General features: G+C 42.8%; 1 protein-coding gene across 6 annotated transcripts in view; it reads right to left on the reverse strand.

Moving 5' to 3' along the window:
- PCNX4 (pecanex 4) overlaps positions 1–22466 on the reverse strand; it is an 81101-nt gene that overhangs the window by 23983 nt on the left and 34652 nt on the right. For all 6 annotated transcript variants that reach the window (XM_073571262.1, XM_073571264.1, XM_073571268.1 and 3 more), the window contains 3 exons: positions 18988–19104; positions 7140–7503; positions 1837–1940 (listed from right to left, as the gene is read on the reverse strand). In XM_073571262.1, coding sequence (XP_073427363.1) covers positions 1837–1940; positions 7140–7503; positions 18988–19104 — 585 coding nt within the window. The remainder of the gene's footprint in view (positions 1–1836; positions 1941–7139; positions 7504–18987; positions 19105–22466) is intronic.

Genomic DNA, 22466 nt, shown 5'->3' on the forward strand with positions numbered 1-22466 from the left:
TATATAATTAGGTTTCTTCAAATATTCTCTCAGCCTGATGAAGAGATGTAAGCAGTCTCGAAAGCTTGCTTTGTAACATCAATCACTATATTTTGCTAGCCATTAAAAGGTATCACACCCACAAGATTCCTATTTTGTTTCTCTCACTGACAGCACTTTATATATTTTTTTCTACTGGCTAACACGGTACCAAACCACTTTTTTTTCGTTTAACTACCGTATATACTCAAATATAAGCCGAGATTTTCAGCCCATTTTTTTGGGCTGAAAGTCCCCCTCTCGGCTTATATTCGAGTCATATACACCGGGGGGTCGGAGGGGGAGGGGGGACGGGGGTGTCAGGTCATACTTACCCGTCCTGACACTGTCTCTTGAGCCCCCAGCTTCTCCGCGCTCTCTCTTCCTGCCTTCAGCGGTCATGTGGTACCGCTCATTAAAACTCATGAATATGCACATATTCATGAGTTTTAATTAGCGGTATCACGAGCGCTGAACGCAGGAAGAGAGAGCGCAGAGAAGCTGGGGGCTCAAGAGACAGTGTCAGGACGGGTAAGTATTGCGATACCTGTCCTGCGTCCATGACTGCTTGCTTCTGTCTGTCATCGGTCAGTGACTTCAGACAGCAGAGGGCGCGGTGACGTGATTAATGCGCGCCGCGCCCCCTGCAGTCTGAACGTCACTGACAGATGACGTGGCAGATAGCGGTGAGCAGCCATGGACGCAGGACAGGCGAGTATCTGACACCCAGCGACGGAGAGGTGAGTATGTCATTTTTTTCTATTTTTACATGCAGCGGCAGCACATGGGGGAATAATCTAAGGAGCTTCTTATGGGGTCAGCATATGGGGGGGAATAATCTAAGGAGCTTCTAATGGGGTCAGCATATGGGGGAATAATCTAAGGAGCTTCTTATGGGAGCACCATATGGGGAATAATCTAAGGAGCTTCTTATGGGGTCAGCATATGGGGGAATAATCTAAGGAGCTTCTTATGGGGTCAGCATATGGGGTATAATCTAAGGAGCTTCTTATGGGGTCAGCATATGGGGGAAAAATCTATGGAGCTTCTTATGGGGGATCAATCTATGGAGCTTCTTATGGGGTCAGCATATGGGGGAATAATCTATGGAGCTTCTTATGGGGGCAGCATATGGGGGAATAATCTATGGAGCTTCTTATGGGGGCAGCATATGGGGGAATAATCTATGGAGCTTCTTCTGGGGACACCATATGGGGGAATAATCTATGGAGCATTTCCCACCCTAGGCTTATAGTCAATAAGTTTTCCCAGTTTTTTGTGGCAAAATTAGGGGGGTCGGCTTATACTCGGGTCGGCTTATACTCGAGTATATACAGTTTAAAGCATTTGTGAACTTTTTTTTTTTGTTTTTGTTTTTTTTAACGGTTTGGCATCGATAGCTGCTATGTGTCACCATTGACAACAATGCACTTGTTCTGACTACCGGGCTTGTAACACTTATCTCTCCTCTCCTGGACAACTTGCCAGCATATTTATGATATAGATTGTAAGCTTGCGAGCAGCAGGACCCTCACTCCTCCTGCAACTGTTGCGCTGTGTTACGTTGTGAGGTCTTTATTGTCTGCACATGTCACTTTAATTGTAAAGTGCTGCAGAATATGTTGGCGTTATATAAAATCATTATTATTATATTGGGCATCTAAAATGGGATATAATGCAGACAAAAAAAGGAATCAGATCAGTCGATAGATAGGTATTAGTCTCACCTTTGCAGCCACCTAACAGACATTTATAGCATATTCTATGCAATTCCACTTTTAAGGTGCACAGACCCTATAAATACATGTAAGAAATCACCTTTATGTTAACGCAACAATAACTGTAGCCCCTTTCAAGAATCAGCAGCCATATTAGACGGTCCTGAAAACGGCAAAGGAAATGTGATCCTGGATTAACAAGACCTGAAATAAAAAAAAAGGTTTATTTTTTACCAGCCTATAACAAAGTCTCTGTATAATACACTGTGTTCCAAATTATTATGCAAATTGGATTTAAGTGTCATAAAGATGTTATTTTTTGTTTTTCAAATAAACTCATAGATGGTATTGTGTATCAAGGCTCTTTGGATCACTGAAATCAATCTCAAATGCCTGTGATAATTAGTTTACCAGGTGAGCTCAATTAAAAGAAAACTACTTAAGAATGATGTTCCACATTATTAAGCAGGGCACAGGTTTCAAGGAATTTAGGAAATAAAAAGGATCTCTCTGCTGCTGAAAAGCATCAAATAGTGCAATGCTTTGGTCAAGAGATGTACTGTTAAGAGATTTGTGGTTGATTCTGTGCACAGACATGTTTGTGCTGATAAAGGCAGAATGAGGAAGGTTTCTGCCAGGCAAGTTCATTGGATTAAGAAAGTGGCTGCTAAAAAGCCATTACAAACCAGCAAACAGATATTTAAAGCTGCTGGTGCCTCTGGAGTCCCTCGAACCTCAAGGTGTAGGATCCTTCAAAGGCTTGCTGTGGTGCATAAATCTACTATTCGGCCACCCCTAAACAGTGTTCACAAGCAGAAATGGTTGCAGTGGGCCCAGACATACATGAAGACTAATTTTCAAACAGTCTTGTTTACTGATGAGTGTCGAGCAACCCTGGATGATCCAGGTGGATGGAGTAGTGGATGGTTGGTGGATGGCCACTATGTCCCAACAAGGCTGCGACGTCAGCAAGGAGGTGGAGGAGTCATGTTTTGGGCCGGAATCATGGGGAAACAGCTGGTAGGGCTCTTTAAGGTTCCTGAAGGTGTGAAAATGACCTCTGTAAAGTATATCGAGTTTCTGACTGACAGCTGTCTTCCATGGTATAAAAAGCAGAAACGTGCCATCAGGAGCAAAATCATTTTCATGCATGACAATGCACCAACTCATGCTGCAAAGAATACCTCTGAGTCATTGACTGCTATAGGCATAAAAGGAGATAAACTCATGGTGTGGCCACCATCGTCCCCTGACCTCAACCCTATAGAGAACCTTTGGAGTATCATCAAGCGAAAGATCTATGAGGGTGGGAGGCAGTTCACATCCAAACAGCAGCTCTGGGAGGCTATTCTGACTTCATGCAAAGAAATACAAGCAGAAACTCTCCAAAAACTCACAATTTCAATGGATGCAAGAATTGTGAAGGTGATATCAAAGAAGGGTTCCTATGTTAACATGTAACTTGGCCTGTTAAGCTATTTAACTCCAAAATATCCCTTTTGTTCAGTGAATGTGACCTCCTAATGCTGCAAATTCCACAAATGAGCATTTTCAGTTCTTTAAAACATATCAAATATTTAGAAATTCTACTGTGCCTAATAATTTGGAACAGTGCAATTTGAGCTTTTATTCATTTTGGAGATTATACTGTTATTATTGGGAGGTTTCTTCAATAAAATTTGATGTATACTCTAACCGGTGATGACTTTTCTTAGACTGACTGTCATTTGTACCGACTATTTAGGAAAATCAGAGAAAAATATCATTTGCATAATAATTTGGAACACAGTGTATATGAAGCTCTAGACCTTAATGCTCTAAACTTTCCAATTCAACATTTCTATCAATTTCAGGACTTAAATTCCCTATGTCCGGACCATCACTCTATATAGCCCTGGGGTGTCCTGTATCATCTTGTACAGACCACCAATTGGAGTAGAAAGACTATTAGGTCAGGAAATGCTCCTTGGGAAAAGTCTATGCAAATTAGTTTTCCTCCGGGGGCGGAAAGCTGACTCTCTAGTGTCATGTACTGAAGGTAGCCATAGTTGCTGAATCCTTTATGTGCGCTGTAACATAACATTTAGCTTCATCAAAGGACACATCTGCAGACTGCTAATTTGGGGCTCTTACCCCTAGTGAGTGCAGAGTAGGATAATAAGTGGCTGGGTGAGAGGTCTTTCATGGAGGTCCGTGTAGGAGGGATTGTTTCTCCCTGCCGATGATAGAACAGGACACGTGCACAATAACTGTTGATTGTAGAAACAGGACATACGCACGATACCTGTCAATCATAGAACAGGACACGCGCACAATACCTGTGGATCGTAGAACAGGACACGTGCACGATACCTGTCGATCGTAGAAGAGGACAAGTGCACGATACCTGTGGATCGTAGAACAGGACACGTGCACGATACCTGTGGATCGTAGAACAGGACACGTGCACGATACTGGTCGATCATAGCTGGCGATCATGCATGCGGTCTGGTGGGTATCTGCTGATGCAATGTTTTCAGTGTTGCACACAAGTTCCTGAAAAAAGTATTTCATAGCTGCACCAAACTTCATACTCTCCAGTACTCTGGTGCACAAAGAAGGTAACAACCCTCATAAAAACAAAGCTATTTTTCATTTTCACTACATGTCATGTAGAAGAAAATCTGATTCCGGCTACAAACATTACACTGTCCATCTTCGTTTGCTCCCATGTAACGTTGCTTTTTGCGTGACAAAAGCGTTGTGTGTAATATTATCCGGCAGGATGCCATTCCTAGCATTTAGAACACGGCTGGAAATACGAGAGTAGTGTTTGTCGGATTGTCATACTTCCCTCATGTGCTGTGACAACACACCATGGAAACGTCAGTAAACCATTAAAAAAAAAACAAAGGAGTGTAAAAGTCGTAGTCTTTCATCAAATACCAGGGTGTAGGCCGGACACCATTTTTAATTTTGCAACTATAGCTTCAAACACAAACTATTTAAAAGAAGATTTTGACATCTAATGACATGTCTGCGAGTCGTTCTCGATTGCCAAGTTGTTAAAAAGTTCATTCAGGCATTTATTAGCCTAGCCCTTGGCTAATGACTGCCATCACAGTTCCCACAAAGGTTTTGCCTGCCCTCTTTGCTACTCAGTTAGGCAGATTTGCTATGGGGGAAGTCTGGGAAAACAGACTAACAATCCCTATAGGGTGGGATTATCATCTCCTATAGGGGCATAAGAATAAATAATTGGGATCACAATCTCTCACAAAAAGCAGAAAGTTGTGCAAAAAAAAAAGTCTCCAGCACCTGCGGTATCTCAACATTATATGGACGCCCAATTGGTATCGATAAAAGACGTGCAATGATTCAGGGGAAGTGATCACTTGCCGAGATAGAAAAGACAACCGGAATTATGCTGGCATAATAAAAAGGAACTCATTGTAATGGACAAACCCTTAACATTGTCAGTTTTGGAAACCGAAGAAGAAATCTAAGACTATATAAAGGACTTAAGTTTGTTCATTTAGGTTGAAATATCTTTTAATACTACACAATGTCAAGTATACTAACCTTGTAGTACAATATATTTTGTATCTGTTACGCAGTTTAGAAAAAGCAATATCAGCTCACCCTTGGTGGAAACTCCCTGCGAATTTCAGTGTTGGAAGCACAGTATCACATCTCTGCCAGACATTAATTATACTTGCAAGAAAGGCAAGGATCCAGTTTCAGTCCATAAAATCTATAAAGTTTTATTGTTTCTTTTAAAACATGGCAAACACTACTGCATACACCTTAGCATAGGTGTGAGTTGCGGATAAGGGGTGTGAAGGAAACTACGGACGCTTTTTGAATGCCAACTCGTATTTCTTGCAAGTATAGAATGCTTGAAAATTAAAATTTAAAGCCCTTTCACATAAGTCGATTTCTGCCCGTAAAACTGGTCAGTGCTTATTTATGGCTCCATTCACACAAGTGAACAAGCCTAGATGGGGACAGAATGATCTGAATGATTGGTTAAGGGGTTATTCAGGACTTTGATTATTTTTCTCTCAGGAAAACTTAACGGCAGGTAGTTGCTAACTACCGGCCTGTTCTGCGACGATCTCTCCTTCCTCAGAGTGGCCACAGATCGCTCCTTCCACCGCTTCTTCTTTTTCCAGTGACATCACGTTGAAAGAGCGGCTTCTTCTCTTCCAGTCTGCTCCGTTGATGAAGCGGCTTCTTCTCTTCCAGTCTGCTCCGTTGACGGAGCGGCTTCTTCTCTTCCAGTCTGCTCCGTTGACGGAGCGGCTTCTTCTCTTCCAGTCTGCTCCGTTGACGGAGCGGCTTCTTCTCTTCCAGTCTGCGCCGTTGACGGAGCGGCTTCTTCTCTTCCAGTCTGCTCCGTTGACGGAGCGGCTTCTTCTCTTCCAGTCTGCTCCATTGACGGAGCGGCTTCTTCTCTTCCAGTCTGCTCCGTTGACGGAATGGCTTCTTCTCTTCCAGTCTGCTCCGTTGACGGAGCGGCTTCTTCTCTTCCAGTCTGCTCCGTTGACGGAGCGGCTTCTCTTCTGGTCTGCTCTATCGATGAAGCATCACTGTCGATATCATACTGATTGACAGTTGTCAGTCATCATGGTGTCAGCAGTGATGCCTCATCAACAGAGCAGAATGGAAGACAAAAAAAGGCTCTGATTATGTGAGGTCAAAGTAAGCAAGAGAATTGCTGCCTGAACCAGAAGATCGTCGAGGGGCAGAAAAGGCCCCTTGCCAGTAAGTTCTTAGCCTCGTAGCAAAAAAAAACAACAACAAAAAAAACTCCATTAATATGTTAAATTCGCTCTGTCCCCATACAGCATGCATGGTGTTCTATCTTTACAAGATCATTTAAATGGCAAGCAATAAACAATCCAATAAGTCAATGATAGGCGGCCTTTTTACAAGTGCAAATGATTGGTAACGAGTGTTCTTATAATTGCCCATTTACCAATTATCAGCGTAAGTACATTGGCTTTTAGCAAGTAAATATTACGTTTTTTAAATGTATTAAATACTAATGTGATGTAAAAACGTTCTACATTCTGCCTTATTAGTTACACCTCTTTACTATGATGTATCCTATTCCTCTCAATGGCAGGCTACAAGCAGAAAGTGATGAATATGCAGCCCCAACTATGAAGCAAATTGATAAATCATTCATAAACTTTTAATTAAAATACCCCCCCCCAATTCAGAAAAAAAAAAAATTTAAAGGAAGGCGATTGACAACCTTCACTATATCAAATGCATAAACCTAAATACATGCAGCTCACTGGTCCGTACCTTACAAGCTACTTCTCTCACCCAAAACCGCATATACTGATAAAAAAGTGAATTTATTAGAGTGAAAGTTTATAGTAAATTTTAATGTGCAGCACATGTGACACCTACCGAGACTACCTGAAGCAAAGGCAGATTGCAGTGCAGCAGAGAAGCCTGGCACCATTTGCTGGTAATAGACGGTATCAGCGCAGATGCAGGCTGCGGCACCTACAGCTCCCGGCCAACTGCGGATAGGTCGTGGGAATCCAACCAGGAAGACGGGCAAAGTGAAAAGTGCCAGTAAAGGTGAGGAGAGGAGAGCGGAGAGGATGATGAAGGTCAGCACCACGGGGAAGAAGATGATGTTCACTGTAATCAGACTGCTTGTAGATTTCCTCCTTTGTTTCTTCTCCGTCCAGGATGTCAGCAGAACAGTTAATGCAAATTGCAGCTTAGAGACCAGTTGACATAGCCGGTCACGTATTATAGCAACCTGAGAGGGACGGAAAAGTTACAATGTAAAATGACAGTGACCGCAATTTGTGTGGAGCAATGACGAAAACAATAAAGATTTTTAATTTACAAGCTCAAGAGTAAAAGCATTTCTATCGTAAAGATTAATAATGAGCGATAAGGTGTTATCTGAGCATGCTCCTGTGCTAATAGAGTGTCTTCGGTTTGCTCGAATAATATGTTCGAGTCCCCTCAGCTGCATATCTCGCAACTGTTCGACAGCCACAACACATGCAGGGATTGCTTAACAAACAGGCCACGAGACATGCAGCCGCGGGGACTCGAATATATTATTCAAGCACGCCAAAGACACTCTGTTAGCACCAGAGCATTCTCTTATAACACCTTATCCGAACACGTTTGCTCATGACAAGTAAGGGTAAGGCCACTGAACTGCCTGACCACTTTATATGTACGAGGGCTTCCCATGTGTATGGGGGTGTATAGTTTTAAGCCATCATACACATTAGATTAATGCCAGCCAAACTTGCCGATAATGACAAGTATAGTCTATGGGAGTACCGGACAATTGATTGTACAGAAGTTAATGAACTGATATCTTTGATTTCGAACTGCTGGCCCTTTTCTCCTCCTTGAGATAAGTCGCTGCCAAACGTGACTGTCAGCGGCTTTCTCATAGAGAACACAAGGGAGCTGAACTGAACAAGCACTCCTGTGTATGGAAGAAATGGTTGAAATAGCCGCCGACAGACAGATATGTAATGTAATTCTCAGAAGTGGCTTTTTAGTTTTGTCCTACGTGTAGCCAAAATATTGCATCACTGGATTAAAAGAGGTTGTCACATTTAATATCTGCAGGACCATACCGATTACCCACATTTAAACTTCCCGCTTGTCGGGGGGGGGGGGGCGTGCGCTCCCGATGATTGACAATCCATAGACGTGGCATGGTTGCCCTGCTGGTTTGAACTGTGCGACTTTCGATGCTGCGGATAGAAGCAGCTTGGCGTCTGTGGCATTGGGGAAGTGTAGAGGGACGGGTCCCAGTGATGCCACCATGATGCCACCAGCACCACAGAGGTGCTAACTGGACTAACTGCAGTTGTGGCCGTTAACTTAGCCGAGTTGTAAATTATAGAATTAAAAATCCTTCCTTTCATGAAAATGAAAATATTTTTTTAACCCCTTTCTGACATTTGACGTACTATCCCGTCCACGGGCCCCGCCCCCCTATGACCGGGAGTATATCATCGCGATCAGCGCCGCTGATCGTGGCCGGGGGTCAGCTGATTATCACAGCTGACACCCGGCACTATGTTTTAAGGGCGGTCACGGACCGCCCCTGACACGTTAACCCCTGGCACGCTGCAATCAAACGTGATCGCAGTGTACCGGCAGTTTAGAGAAGCATCGGCAGGGAGGGGGCTCCCTCCGTACTTCCCTGAGACCCTCGCAGCAGCGAGATGTGCAGCGCTGCTGCGGTGGCCTCCTTCCCTGGAGGTCCCCGGATCCAATATGGCCGCAGGGGCCTTCGGGGGCCTGCAGGGAGGCGGCTTCCTGCTGCAGCCTGCTGCAGTGCCTGTGTCAGATCGCTGATCTGTCACAGCATTGTGTGACATGTTAGATCAGCGATCTGACACATGACAGTGATGTACCCCCCTGGGACAATGTAATAAAGTAAATAAAAAAAAAGTGTAAAAATAATTTATAAAAAAATCGCTAAACAAATAAAAAAAAAAAAAATATTCCCTAATAAATTCATTTTTTGGAAATAAACAAATAAAAGAACACATATTTAGTATCGCCACGTCCGTAACGACCCGCCCTATAAAACTGTCCCATTAGTTAACCCCTTTAGCGAACCCCTTCAAAAATAAAAATAAAAAACAAAGCAAAAAAATGCTTTATTATCATACCGCCGAACAAAAAGTGCAATAACGCAGGATCAAAAAGACGTATGTAAAAAACCATGAGACCGCTGAAAACGTCATCTTGTCCCGCAAAAAACGAGCCGCCACACAGCATCATCAGCGAAAAATAAAAAAGTTATAGTTCGCAGAATAAAGCGATGCAAAAATAATTTTTTTTTTTATATAAAATTGTTTTCATTGCATAAAAGCGCCAAAACATAAAAAAAGACATAAATGAGGTATCGCTGTAATCGTACTGACCCAAAGAATAAAACCGCTTTAACAATTTTACCACACGTGGAACAGTGTAAACACAGCCCCCAAAAGAAATTCATGAAACGCTGGTTTTTGTTCATTCTGCGTCCCAAAAATCGGAATAAAAAGCGATCAAAAAATGTCACGTACCCGAAAATGGTACCAATAAAAACATCAACTCGTCCCACAAAAAATAAGACCCCACATGACTCGGTGGGTTAAAATATGGAAAAATATGGAAAAATTATAGCTCTCAAAATGTGGTGATGCAAAAACTATTTTTACAATAAAAAGCGTCTTTTAGCGTATGACACCTGCCAAACATAAAAACCCGCCATAAATAATCAAACCCCCCTTAGGGAAAAATAATAAAATTAAAAAAAATGTATTTATTTCCATTTTCCCGCTAGGGTTAGGGCTAGGGCTGAGAATAGGGGTGGGTTGGGGTTAGGTTTGGAGTTAGAATTGAGGGGTTTCCAATGTTTAGCCACATCAGGTGCTCTCCAAACGCAACATGGCGTCTGATCTCAATTCCAGCCAATTCTGCGTTGAAAAAGTCAAATGGTGCTCCTTCCCTTCCAAGCTCTGCCATGCGCCCAAACAGTGTTTTACCCCCAAATATGGGGTATCAGCATACTCAGGACAAATTGCAAAACAACTTTTGGGGTCCAATTTCTCCTGTTACCCTTAGGAAATTATAAAAATTGGGGGCAAAAATATCATTTTTGTGAAAAAAAAAATATGATTTTTTTATTTTCACACCCGGGCATTATAAACTTCTGTGAAGCACTTGGGGGTTCAAAGTGCTCACCACACATCTAGATAAGTTCCGTGGGGGGTCTAGATTCCAAAATGGGGTCACTTGTGGTGAGTTTCAACAGTTTAGGCACATTAGAGGCTCTCCAAACGCGACATACATGACACCCGCAGACCATTCCATCAAAGTCTGCATTCCAAAACATCACTACTTCCCTTCCAAGCCCTGACGTGTCCCCATACAGTAGTTTTCTCCCACATATGGGGTATCAGTGTACTCAGGACAAATTGGACAAAAACTTTTGGGGTCCAATTTTTCCGGTTACCCTTGGGAAAATAAAAAAAATTGGGGACTAAAAGATTATGCTTGTGGAAAAAATATGATTTTGTTCTTTTCACGCCCGGGCGTTATAAACTTCTGTGAAGCATTGGGGGGTTCAAAGTGCTCACCACACATCTAGATAAGTTCCTTAGGGGGTCTAGTTTCCAAAATGGTGTCATTTGTGGCGGGGTTTCCACTGTTTAGGCACATCAGGGGCTTTCCAAACGCAGCATGGCATCCGATCCCAATTCCACCCAAAAAAGTAAAATGGCGCGCTGCTTCCCTTCCGAGCTCTGCCATGCGCCCAAATAGTGATTTACCCCCACATGTGGGGTATCGGCGTACTCCGGACAAATTGCACAATAACTTTTTGGGTCCTGTTACCCTTGGTAAAATAAAAATTGGGGGTGAAAAGATCATTTTTGTGGAAAAAAACGTGACATGGCGTCCGATCTGAATTCCAGCCAATTTTGCATTGAAAAAGTCAAACGGTGCTCCTTCCCTTCTGAGCGATGCCATGCGCCGAAACAGTGGTTCCCCCCACATATCAGGTATCAGCGTACTCAGGACAAGTTGCACATTAACGTTTGCAGTCCAATTTCTCCTGATACCCTTGGTAAAATAAAAAAAATTGGACCTGAAGTAATTTTTTTGTGAAAAAAAAGTTAAATGTTCATTTTTTTTTTTTTTTAAACATTCAAAAAATTCCTGTGAAGCACCTGAAGGGTTAATAAACTTCTTGAATGTGGTTTTGAGCACCTTGAGGGGTACAGTTTTTAGAATGCTATCACTTTTGGGTATTTTCTATCATATAGACCCCTCAAAGTGACTTCAAATGTGATGTGGTCCGTAAAAATAAAATGGTGTTGCAAAAATGAGAAATCGCTGGTCAACTTTTCAGCCTTATAACTTCCTAACAAAGAAAATTTTGGTTCTAAAATTGCGCTGATGTAAAGTAAACATGTGGGAAATGTTATTTATTAAGTTTTTTGTGTGCCATATCTCTGTGATTTAAGGGCATAAAAATTCAAAGTTGGAAAATTGCGAAGTTTTCAAAATTTTCACCACATTTCCATTTTTTTCACAAATAAACGCAAGTTATAGCAATGAAATTTTACCACTAACATGAAGTACAATATGTCACGAGAAAACAATGTCAGAATCACCGTGATCCATGGAAGCGTTCCAGAGTTATTACCTCATAAAGGAACAGTGGTCAGAATTGTAAAAATTGGCCCGGTCATGAATTTGCAAACCACCCTTGGGGGTAAAGGGGTTAATCAAGAAACTTTTATTAAAGCAATTGTCAAAATTTAGCAGCGGAACAGATAAGTGATAACAGGTTATTATGTAGAACATACAAATGAACTACGTTCAAAATAACTGCTCACATACAAATATAAACTAAAATCTTCCCGCCCCTCTAATCCTCCTTCCCCACGGAGCACAAAACGACTCAAAACTAATTAAATACTATTTCTATCCTATATTACATATTCTATATTAAATACAATTACTATCCAGCTTTTACTTCGGGCCCAAAAAAACTATTTTAGGTTAATCAAGGTACTAAAAATGTAAAAATCACATCGGTCACCAACTCATTAGATACAATCGCTGAGCATCTGATCCAATCTCCACGTTGTTTTCCAAATTTAGCAATTGTATCTCTCTTAAGATAAACCTTCTTTTCCATCAGAATTGTATTATTTAAGCACTAGACTATTTTCATCCATCAAAGGAGGCCCAATGTTTAGCAATAGATTTTCTGATTTGATAAAATATTTTGGAAATAGCCAGCTGCACTAAGGAAGAACGAGCACCTAACAAACAGGCAATCCCTGCATGAGTTGTCGAACAGCCGTAAGACATGCAGCCGTGGGAACTCAAACATATTTTTCGAGCACACCGAAGACACTCTGCTAGCACACTCGAATAATGCCTTATCCAAGCACGTTTGCTTATGACTAGTCACATCCATTTGCATTGGTTTTGTTTTTTTCCCTTAATTCAATGTTTTTTTCTTATTAAAAATGTTTAATGTTTTTTTTAATTAAAAATGTTTATTGTTTTATAATACACAACAAAAAGAAACATAACAGGTTCAAACGAACACAACATATGGCATAGTAGCTACTGAAATAGAGAACTGTTTAGTAACATGAAAACAAACAATTCTATACGGTATCAACAGTAGTCTGCAAAAGACAACTGACAACCTGTTAAACTAAACAACAAGAAGGAGAAGAGAAAAAAAGAGAATAAATGTTTATAGGGACCATGAGGACAAATCACTAAGGCAGACGGAGCATGAACTATGATACCGGCATATCAAATATCATAAAAGGATAAGATAGCAATTATCTTACCATATTTTGGTACATGGATGAGGATAAGAAGGATTCCAAATGAAACTATTTTGCAGCCACTTTGTTAGCTGCTTCTTGTGTATGGGCTATCAGTAACTCCATCCGGTGAACTCTAGCCACCTCCCCAAATCATTCCTCTAGTGAAGGTGGGTCTAAGGAATTCCAGTGTCGTGGAATTACCACCTTAGCAGCCTGAAAAAGGTGCCTCAATAACCTTTTCTTAAAAGCATTCTTAGGCATGGCAAACATAAATAGTAGAATTGCTTCCAGGATTTTAGGGATTGACACTCTTCGTCATTTTTGTAACTGCTTTAAGAACACCCTCCCAGAAGGCCACCAAGGTCGGACACGCCCACTATATATGCGACATCGAACCCACATGGGCTCCAAATCGCCAGCACAAGTTGGATACTCCCGGGAACCATTTATGCTAGACCGAAGGAACACGATACCATCTAGATACTATTTTATAACTAGTTTCCTGAGCTTTAGTGGCTACATTACATTTATGAGAGAGATGGAAACATTTATACCATTGTTCTGTTGTAAAGGTTTGATGGAGTTCCCTTTCCTATGCCTTACAAAAAGGGTGAAGCACATCCAGATCATTATCTAATAGAAGCTTATAGATATTGGAGATTGCATGCGCAGGATTACTGGGAGCCATAAATAGGGACTCAAACGAACAAAGGGGGCACACCCATTCTAAATGATTGGCAAATGTAGAGAAAAAATGCCCTAGTTGAACGCATTCAAAAGAATATCTCGTTTTCTATGGACAATCACTTAGAATAGCTGAGAGGGGAAGCAATAAACCCCTCAGGGGGCCACATGATAAAGACGCAAGGGTTTTTTTTTGGAGCTACCCGGAAAAAGACTCGAGACACTGGATGGGAATTTTGGGTTATCTGTTATTGGGGATAACGGTTCTGATTGGTCAATTAGAGTTTTCTTTGTACTGGGAATGTGGACAGTTTTGGGTGTCTGCCTGAGACTAAATGGAATAGGGATGTTATTTCGGGGCAAAATAAGCCCGATTACTTACCAGTAATGCTCTTTTAATGAGTCCACGACAGCACCCACTGGAGGTATCGGATCCGCCCCATTTGGAACAGGAAACCCTACAGGAAAGATAAAAGGGGGCGGTCCGCCTTTCCTCCTCAGTTTTGCATTTCAGAGTACCAGGAGGACCGCCAAGGATTAGGCAATGTCTTGTACTTATAACTTTACTTATCCAACTTTAGCAGATATACTTTTAATATTGATATTTCTAGCAGGGAGGGAAGTGAGCGGGTGCTGTCGTGGACTCATTAAAAGAGCATTACCGGTAAGTAATCCGGCTTTTTACCCTTCGCCACGACAGCACCCACTGGAGAGATTCCAGAGACCATCACCTGGGTGGGACCACCGTGCCAAGGACAGTCCTGCCAAAGCTTAGGTCAGAAGTAGACGAAAGGTCAAGTCTATAGTGTCTATAGAAGGTAGAAGGGGATGACCAAATTGCCGCCTTACATATGGTTTCAATTGGAACGTCTCCCCTCTCCGCCCAGGAGGCCGCCATTGCTCTGGTGGAATGTGCTCTGATGTTTCCCGGAGGTTCTTCATTTTTTGCAGAGTAGGCTAAACGAATGGCATCCCTGATCCATCGGGAAATGGTGCTCTTTGTGACTCCATACCCTTTTTTATGGCCCTGAAAAGAAATGAAGAGAGCCCTACACTGCCTCCAGCTCTCGGACCTTTCAATATACTTTAGGACAGTTCTTCTGACGTCCAAAGTGTGGAATTTCTGCTCTTCCGAAGTGGAGGGATCTTCAAAGAAGGTTGGGAGGAGTATCTCCTGAGACCTATGGTACTTTGTTGATACCTTAGGCAGGTATGAGGGGTCTGGCTTTAATATTAATCTATCCCGATATACCTGCAAAAAGGGTGGATCTATGGACAGGGCCTGGATATCACCCACTCTCCTAGCGGATGTCAGTGCTACCAAGAGGGCCGTCTTAAATGATAAATATTTAAGGGATATCGTATCTATCGGTTCAAAAGGTTCTTCTGTCAGGGCGTCTAACACCAAGTTTAAGTCCCATGTAGGGATTGTGGGTATGTGAACCAGAGTTATTCATTCACATGCCGTAATGAATCGTGATATCCACTTATTCCCTGCTATATTATGGCCATACAGCGCCCCCAACGCAGACACCTGTACTTTCAGTGTGTTTACTGACAAGCCCAATTCCTTCCCTTTTTGTAGGAACTCTAAGATAGGAACTATCGGGACTTCTGCTGTATGAGATGCTGTATGAAACTGTAGGAATTTCTTCCATATTCTTTTATAAATTTGGGTTGTGGACTGCTTCCTGCTCTGCAGGAGCGTAGTAATTAATGATTGCGAAAACCCTCTTGATCTTAATAGGTGCCTTTCAAGTTCCACGCCGTCAAGTGTAAGTTGTCCACTTGAGGGTGGAAGAAAGGGCCTTGGGAGAGTAGGTTGGGGTTTGAGGGGAGAACCCAAGGATCTGTCACTGACATAATTCGTAGCCACGAGAACCACGGTCTCTTGGGCCAGAAAGGTGCTATCAGGATTACTCTCGCCTTTTCCTCTCTGATTTTCCGAATCACTTGTGGCAGGAGAATCAATGGAGGGAAGGCGTATGCCAGCTTGAATTTCCATGAGGCCTGGAGGGCATCCAGTATGTCTGGGTGATCTGCTGGAGACAGGGAAGCAAAGGTCTTTGTCTGTTTTCCCTTGTGGCGAAGAGGTCCACTTGAGGATGCCCCCATAGAGCTACTATGTTCTGGAAGATTTGGTGATTGAGGCACCACTTCCCTTGCCGAAGTGTGTGTCGGCTTAAGAAATCTGCTTCTTGGTTGTCCTCTCCTCTGATATGAAGAGCTGAGAGGGACAACAAATTGCTTTCGGCTAAGCCTAAGATTCTTGCCGCAGAAGACATCAGAGTCTCTGATCGAGTACCTCCTTGTCTGTTTATGTAGGCCACTGTGGTGGTGTTGTCCGACAGGATCCTGACATGTTTCTGTTGGAGCTGTGGAAGGAAATGATGTAGAGCATAGTATACTGCTGTCAGTTCTTTTAAATTAGACGAGTATTCTCTTTCCTCTCTATTCCATCTTCCTTGACAAAAGCTATTCCCCATATGGGCTCCCCAGCCTTGGGGGCTAGCGTCGGTGGTTAGGATACCAGATGGTACTATGACCCATGGGACTCCTGAGGATAGATGGTCATCATCTAACCACCATTCCAGAGAAGTCAAGACCTCCTGCGTTAGAGTTATCTTGCTCTCGAGGTGACCACCATGTCGCCTCTCCTCCTGGAGGATCTGATGCTGAAGTGTGTGGACATGATAATGGGCCCACCGGACTGCAGGGGAACAGGAATCTAGCGACCCCAATAGCGACATTGCCCCTCTCAGAGACATGCGTGGTCTATCTATGGCTGCCTCTACTTTCTCTTTTGTTAGTGCAATCTTTACCTGAGGAAGTAGACATTTCTGGGTTATGGAGTTCAATTGGAACCCCAAAAACATCTGGAGGGATTGCGGAACGAGCCTGGACTTCTGTATATTGATGATCCAGCCTAGGTCCTGCAAAGATGAGATTGCATCAGCCACTCTTTCGGTACATTGGGTATCTGAGTTCCCGATTATTAGGAAGTCGTCTAAGTAAGGTACGATTAAAGTATCTTTTTGACGAACATAGGCCATCACCTCTGCCATCACCTTGGTGAAGATTTTTGGCGCTGTTGAGAGGCCGAAAGGCATGGCTGTGTATTGAAAATGACGGACCTTGCCATCGAACACCACTGCGACCCTTAGATATTTTTGGTATCTATTATGGATAGGAAGATGATAGTAAGCATCTTTTAAGTCAATTCCCGCCATCACACAATTTGGAAAGAGAAGCTTTATGGTGGATCTAATTGATTCCATCTTAAACTTATAATTTTTTATAAACGTATTAAGCTTCCTTAAATTAATAATTGTACTAAACGTACCATCTGGTTTGGAAATTAAAAATAAGGGAGAGTAGAAGCCTCTACCTTCCTGTCCCTCTGGGACCTCTACTAAAACCCCCTTGCATAGTAGGCTCCGAATCTCTTCTTCGAGGGCCTTTTGTTGGGCCATAGAGTTAAGGCGGGTTAGGATAAAGAAATCATAAGGGTTTTGAAGGAATTCTATTTTCATTCCTTCTTTAATAATACTCAAGATCCATGGGTTTGAGGATATTTGTTCCCATTTTGGATAAAAGAACCGTAATCTACCCCCTACAGGTGGGTCTGATTTTTTAATTTCTATTTTCCCTTCGGAACGTTGGACCCCTGAACATGGTACCCTTTTCCGACGCGCTCTCAGCCATCCCGCCCCGGAAGTTCAACCATTACTTCCGGGGGGTCAGGAGACTGTGCGCCGGCCGGCTACCGCGCCACTTTGATGTGCGGCCCCCGCTCTCCATGCGGTCCCCCTCTTTATGCACCGCCACCGTTGCTGGCGCTTTCATTTTAAAAAAGACCTCCTCTTTTTTTTTTTTTTCTTCTGCGCCACTGGCGCTCTTACCGCTCCCAGTAGCGGTGCGTCTCGGTGCCTACCGGCGCTCTCCTGGGTGAGACGGGGCGGCCCTCCCCGGACCCCGTCATCACCCTTCGTTCACCAGACGAGGGGGGAGCCGTCTAGCGGAATCTCCCCCGACGCTGCCTCTGGACCGCAGCCCCTGCCGTTCCCATGGAGACTGCACAGGCGGCATGCCTGGCCCAGGTATTCTTTCCTGAAGGATATCGTGGCTCCGTTTGGAACAGGAAACCAAAACTGAGGAGGAAAGGCGGACCGCCACCTTTTATCTTTCCTGTAGGGTTTCCTGTTCCAAATGGGGCGGATCCAATAGCTCCAGTGGGTGCTGTCGTGGCGAAGGGTAAAAAACCAAGTCTATGATAGAGTGGAAACTGATGTATGACAAGACTGGGCAGACGCCAGATAGTATTTTCAGCAGTCCGGCAAACCTATACCCCCCTCCCCCCCCCCCAAGTCCTTTGGAAGCACCAAAACAGTACTACGAATACTTGGGCATCACACCGACCAAACAAATTGACTGAATTTATGTTGGACCCTCATCCAGGAGGAGGATGGGATATATATAGCAGGATAGTTTGTTGTAAATACAAAAGGCTAGGCAATACAGTCATTTTGAGGATGTCAACCCAGCCAAACCAGGAGAATTCTCCGTGGTTCCAGGAATTAGTATCCCCGTCCAATCTGGACAAAAATTGACCAAAGTTCAAGTCAAATAATTCTGATAAATCCACCCAAATAATGGTGCCCAAGTAGTTAATATGATTACTTGAGGGCAATTTAAATGGAAAATTAGATTTCAGAACATTCACCATTTGCAAAGGTAGGGAAATATTTATGACTTCAGATTTTTAAACATTGATCTTAAAATTTGACCAACTAAAAAAACGTGCCAGCTCAGACATCAGGAAAGGAAGCGAGGTATGTGGATTAGTTCAATGTTTTCTTTTAAAAAAATGAGTGGAAAACTTCATGAGACTTTTTTTTTTTTTTTTTTTTGGGGAGGGGGGATGAAAAACGGATGCAAACATTAGACAATAAGTAACCATCTTTCATAGACTGTAATGTTTAAAAAATAAAATAACTGATCCATTTTTCTTCCACTGTTTGCATCCTGTAAAAAAAAAAATGGTGCACTGGAACGGGTAAGTGCACAAACCTATGTAAAATGCATACATGTTTGATGAACCTTTTTCCTATTATATTCTAAGTAAATACAAACACATCCGTTAAGACCGGAGATTGGAAGTGAAATGACATGTTAATAACAGCGAGAAATGTGTTACCTTTCACCTATTACATGGGATGCAAACTTACCACAATGAGTCGTATGCCAGTGTCCAGTCCGACGTTCCACCACACATTTATGTTAAACAGCTGTACAACAGATACGACAACCAACTCAAGCATGGCATTCTCTGTATTCTGCCAGATCTGAAAGAATGCAGGAAAAGAAGAAGAATTGTGTCAGAGAAACGTTGCACTTACAAAATCCCAAACTTGTCTTATTAGCCTTTGTAAATCACACTGACTATCCGTGGAGGTATACAGTAAGGACGGCAGGTTTACATGGGCAGGTTTCTGCCCATAACAAGCACCAATTGACAGTGCCGCTATGATCGGTCATAAGATTTTGCAGAACAATTCACATACAGTAATAAATACATCTCGAAGACCTGTAATCCATTTTGAAAGTTTCTCTCTGATATTTAAATAAGCAGTTTTAGTTTATAATCAGAATTATACAGACATTCTGACGCAGATTTTCAAAGAACGTACAATGGCCTCATCAGGTCCAATAAGTCTACTTAACAACGTATGCAGCTGTTTTGTGATATGCTGCTGTACGGCCCTTTTTGCATCAGTGAATACAATCCCTATGAAAGATGAATGATTGTTAAAATGACTGATCAGTCCCCATACAGTTTGCATATTCCTGTTTGCACAGGAAAACGTGCTTCTGACAACAAGAAAGTAAAATATGCAATGTATTTTTATCACTGATTGGTTGATAACTGCCATGTTTACTTCTGTGTTAAAATGAGCCTTGAAAAGGTTTTTGTTCCCCACTTTAAAGCCTATTTTGCATGGGCCCAGGGTGGTAGAACTAAAAGAAAAAAACCTGTGTCCACTGCCTGGACTGGTTGGCGCGGACACAGAAGTCGGTGTGCGGTGAATCGGCGCCGGTTTGGGAGTACAGGATTTTTATTTTCCGTTCCTCATCATGTGCCCATGAACAATGGCGGAGATTTAGCAAACTAAATATGCCAGAATTCAGTCTTTCATCAAACGTCTTAATCTCTATCTACATCTTGTCCTACAAGGGATGTGCTTACCACCCTCTCCGGCTCCAGTTTGTTTGAAAAAAAAACAAAAAACCCTTGGCATTACTCACCCTCCCCGAGTCCAGCACTAAGTCTCTGCCACTGAAAAAATTTGGGAAAAATGGTTCGTATACATCAGGGTTGCCCACTAGTATTTTAAAAATGCAGTAAAAAAGGCAGAGATGCTTACCTGCCAAGGCCTCCAAACAAATCAGGATGCAGTGGACCCATATAGTTAAGATGGCGGCAACACAGGTGCAAGAATACCGATGAGACACCCGCTCACATCCTACCAATCCATGGAGGGGGTGGCTGCTTGGTATATAAATGCACAATGAAGACTTGTATGTGGCGCTGTTCACACTATGGCAATGCACAGCATCCAGGTTAACAGCCTATTAGTTACGCCCTTCTATTAGATCAGGTGGGCTGACCAGCGCTATCAAGATGCATCCCATGTGAAAAGACACCACAGTTTACAAGACTAAATGGGCCCAACTTCACCCCGAATAAAAAAGTGCAGTTGGGCCCATTTGGTCTTGTAAACTGTGGTGTCTGTTCACATGGGATGCATCTTGATAGATCAGGCGGGCTGCCCAGCACTAATAGAAGGGTGTCACTAATAGGCTGTTAACATGGACGCTGTGCTTTGCCATAGTGTGAACAGCGTCACATACAAGTCTTCATTGTGCATCTATATACCAACTAGCCGCCCCCTCCATGGATTGGGAGGATGTGAGCAGGTGTCTCATCAGCATTCTTGCACCTGTGTTGCCGCTATCTTAACTATATGGGTCCACTGCATCCTGATAGTGCATTTGTTTGGAGGCCTTGGCAGGTAAGCATCTCTGCCTTTTTTGGTGCATTTTTGAATTTCTGGAGGATTTTCAAGTCCTCTTTTTGTGCTATTGCTGTTTACCACTAGTATTTTAGTAAGAGAACAGATTATGCAAATGTTTTCAGCACTTTTATGATGTCTCTAAATGAATATTGACAGAGATTGCATTTGGATTTTGAATATAAACATATAGTAATGGGTGGGGAGAAAATTGACAATTTTCCTTTGACTAAAAAGAAAGATTTTTGGTACTCACGGCAAAATCTCTTTCTTGGATACCTAACTGGGGGACACAAGAAACCAATGGTGTATGCTGCTGTCGCTAGGAGGCCGACACTAGGCAATAAAAAAAAAAAAAAAAAAAGCTACCTGCTCCTCAGTGGGGTATGCCCACTGACTAAAGAGGAGTCACCTCCTCCTGAGCAGTATACATCCACAGACTGCCACAAAGCTCGTCAGTCAATGAAAAAGCAGTAGGAGAAGCAACAACAAAGAACTATATACAGGCCCAATCAGGTAGAATGCTGTGTCTCCTAATGAAGGCTCTAGGAAAGAGATTTTACGTTGAGTACCTCAAATCCATCTTTCTTTACTGATTCATTGGGAGACACATGTAACCATGGGATGTTCTAAAGCAGTCCCGAGGGAGGGAACAGACTATCGTCCTCATATCAGGTCGGGCGACCGCTGCTTGCAGCACCTACCTAGACCAGCATAATCCAAGGCGTAGGTATGTACCCTGTAGAATCTCGCAAATGTATGAAGGGATGACCAGGTAGCAGTTTTGCAAATTTGAGTTGCAGAGGCCTGGTTGCAAATGGCCCAGGGGGCCCCCCCACCGCTTGGGTGGAATGAGCCATCACTCCTGGAAGGGGTGGTCTATTCCTAACTCCATAAGCCTCCAGTATAGCTAGGCAGATAGACTATGAACAGCCACGCATCCTGATAAAGAAGATGACCACCCACCCTGAGAGGATACCCAGGTGACCATTCTTGCAGAAGATCTATTGGATCGAGACACTGAGGACTTGGAACAGCGACAGTTTGGGTGCCATGCTGGGGCAGGTTTGTAGGACAGCTTTCTTCTCTCTCGCTGGGCAGGAGACCGATCTCGCTGAGAGGAGATCCCAGGGGGGATGAGAAATGACAAAAGGGGTGAAACTGAAGAGAAAGTCTTTTGGTGAATGAAAGTTTTGGCTTAGGTCAAGGAAGAGATAATACTAGAGAAGAGAGAGAGAGGATTCCAAAAGATATAAATAAACTGGAGAAGTGGGCAGCAACTAACAGAATGGGTTTTAACAGGGAAAAATGCAAAGTACTACATCTGGGCAATAAAAATGAAAAAAGCATATACAGAATGGGAGGAATAGGGCTAAGTGACAGCACATGTGAAAAAGACTTGGGTATACTAATAGATCACAGACTGAATATGAGTCAACAGTGTGATGCAGCAGCAAAAAAGGCAAATGCAATTCTAGGATGTATTAACAGAAGCATACAGTCTAGATCACGTGAAGTCATTATTTCCCTCTACTCCTCTTTGGTCAGACCTCATCTGGAATATTGTGTCCAGTTTTGGGCACCACATTTTAAAAAAGACATCAACAAACTGGAGCAAGTTCAGAAAAGAGCGA

Source organism: Dendrobates tinctorius, unplaced genomic scaffold, assembly GCF_039654945.1.
Source record: "Dendrobates tinctorius isolate UK_male_01 unplaced genomic scaffold, ASM3965494v1 ptg000006l, whole genome shotgun sequence".
Lineage (NCBI taxonomy): Eukaryota > Metazoa > Chordata > Amphibia > Anura > Dendrobatidae > Dendrobates > Dendrobates tinctorius.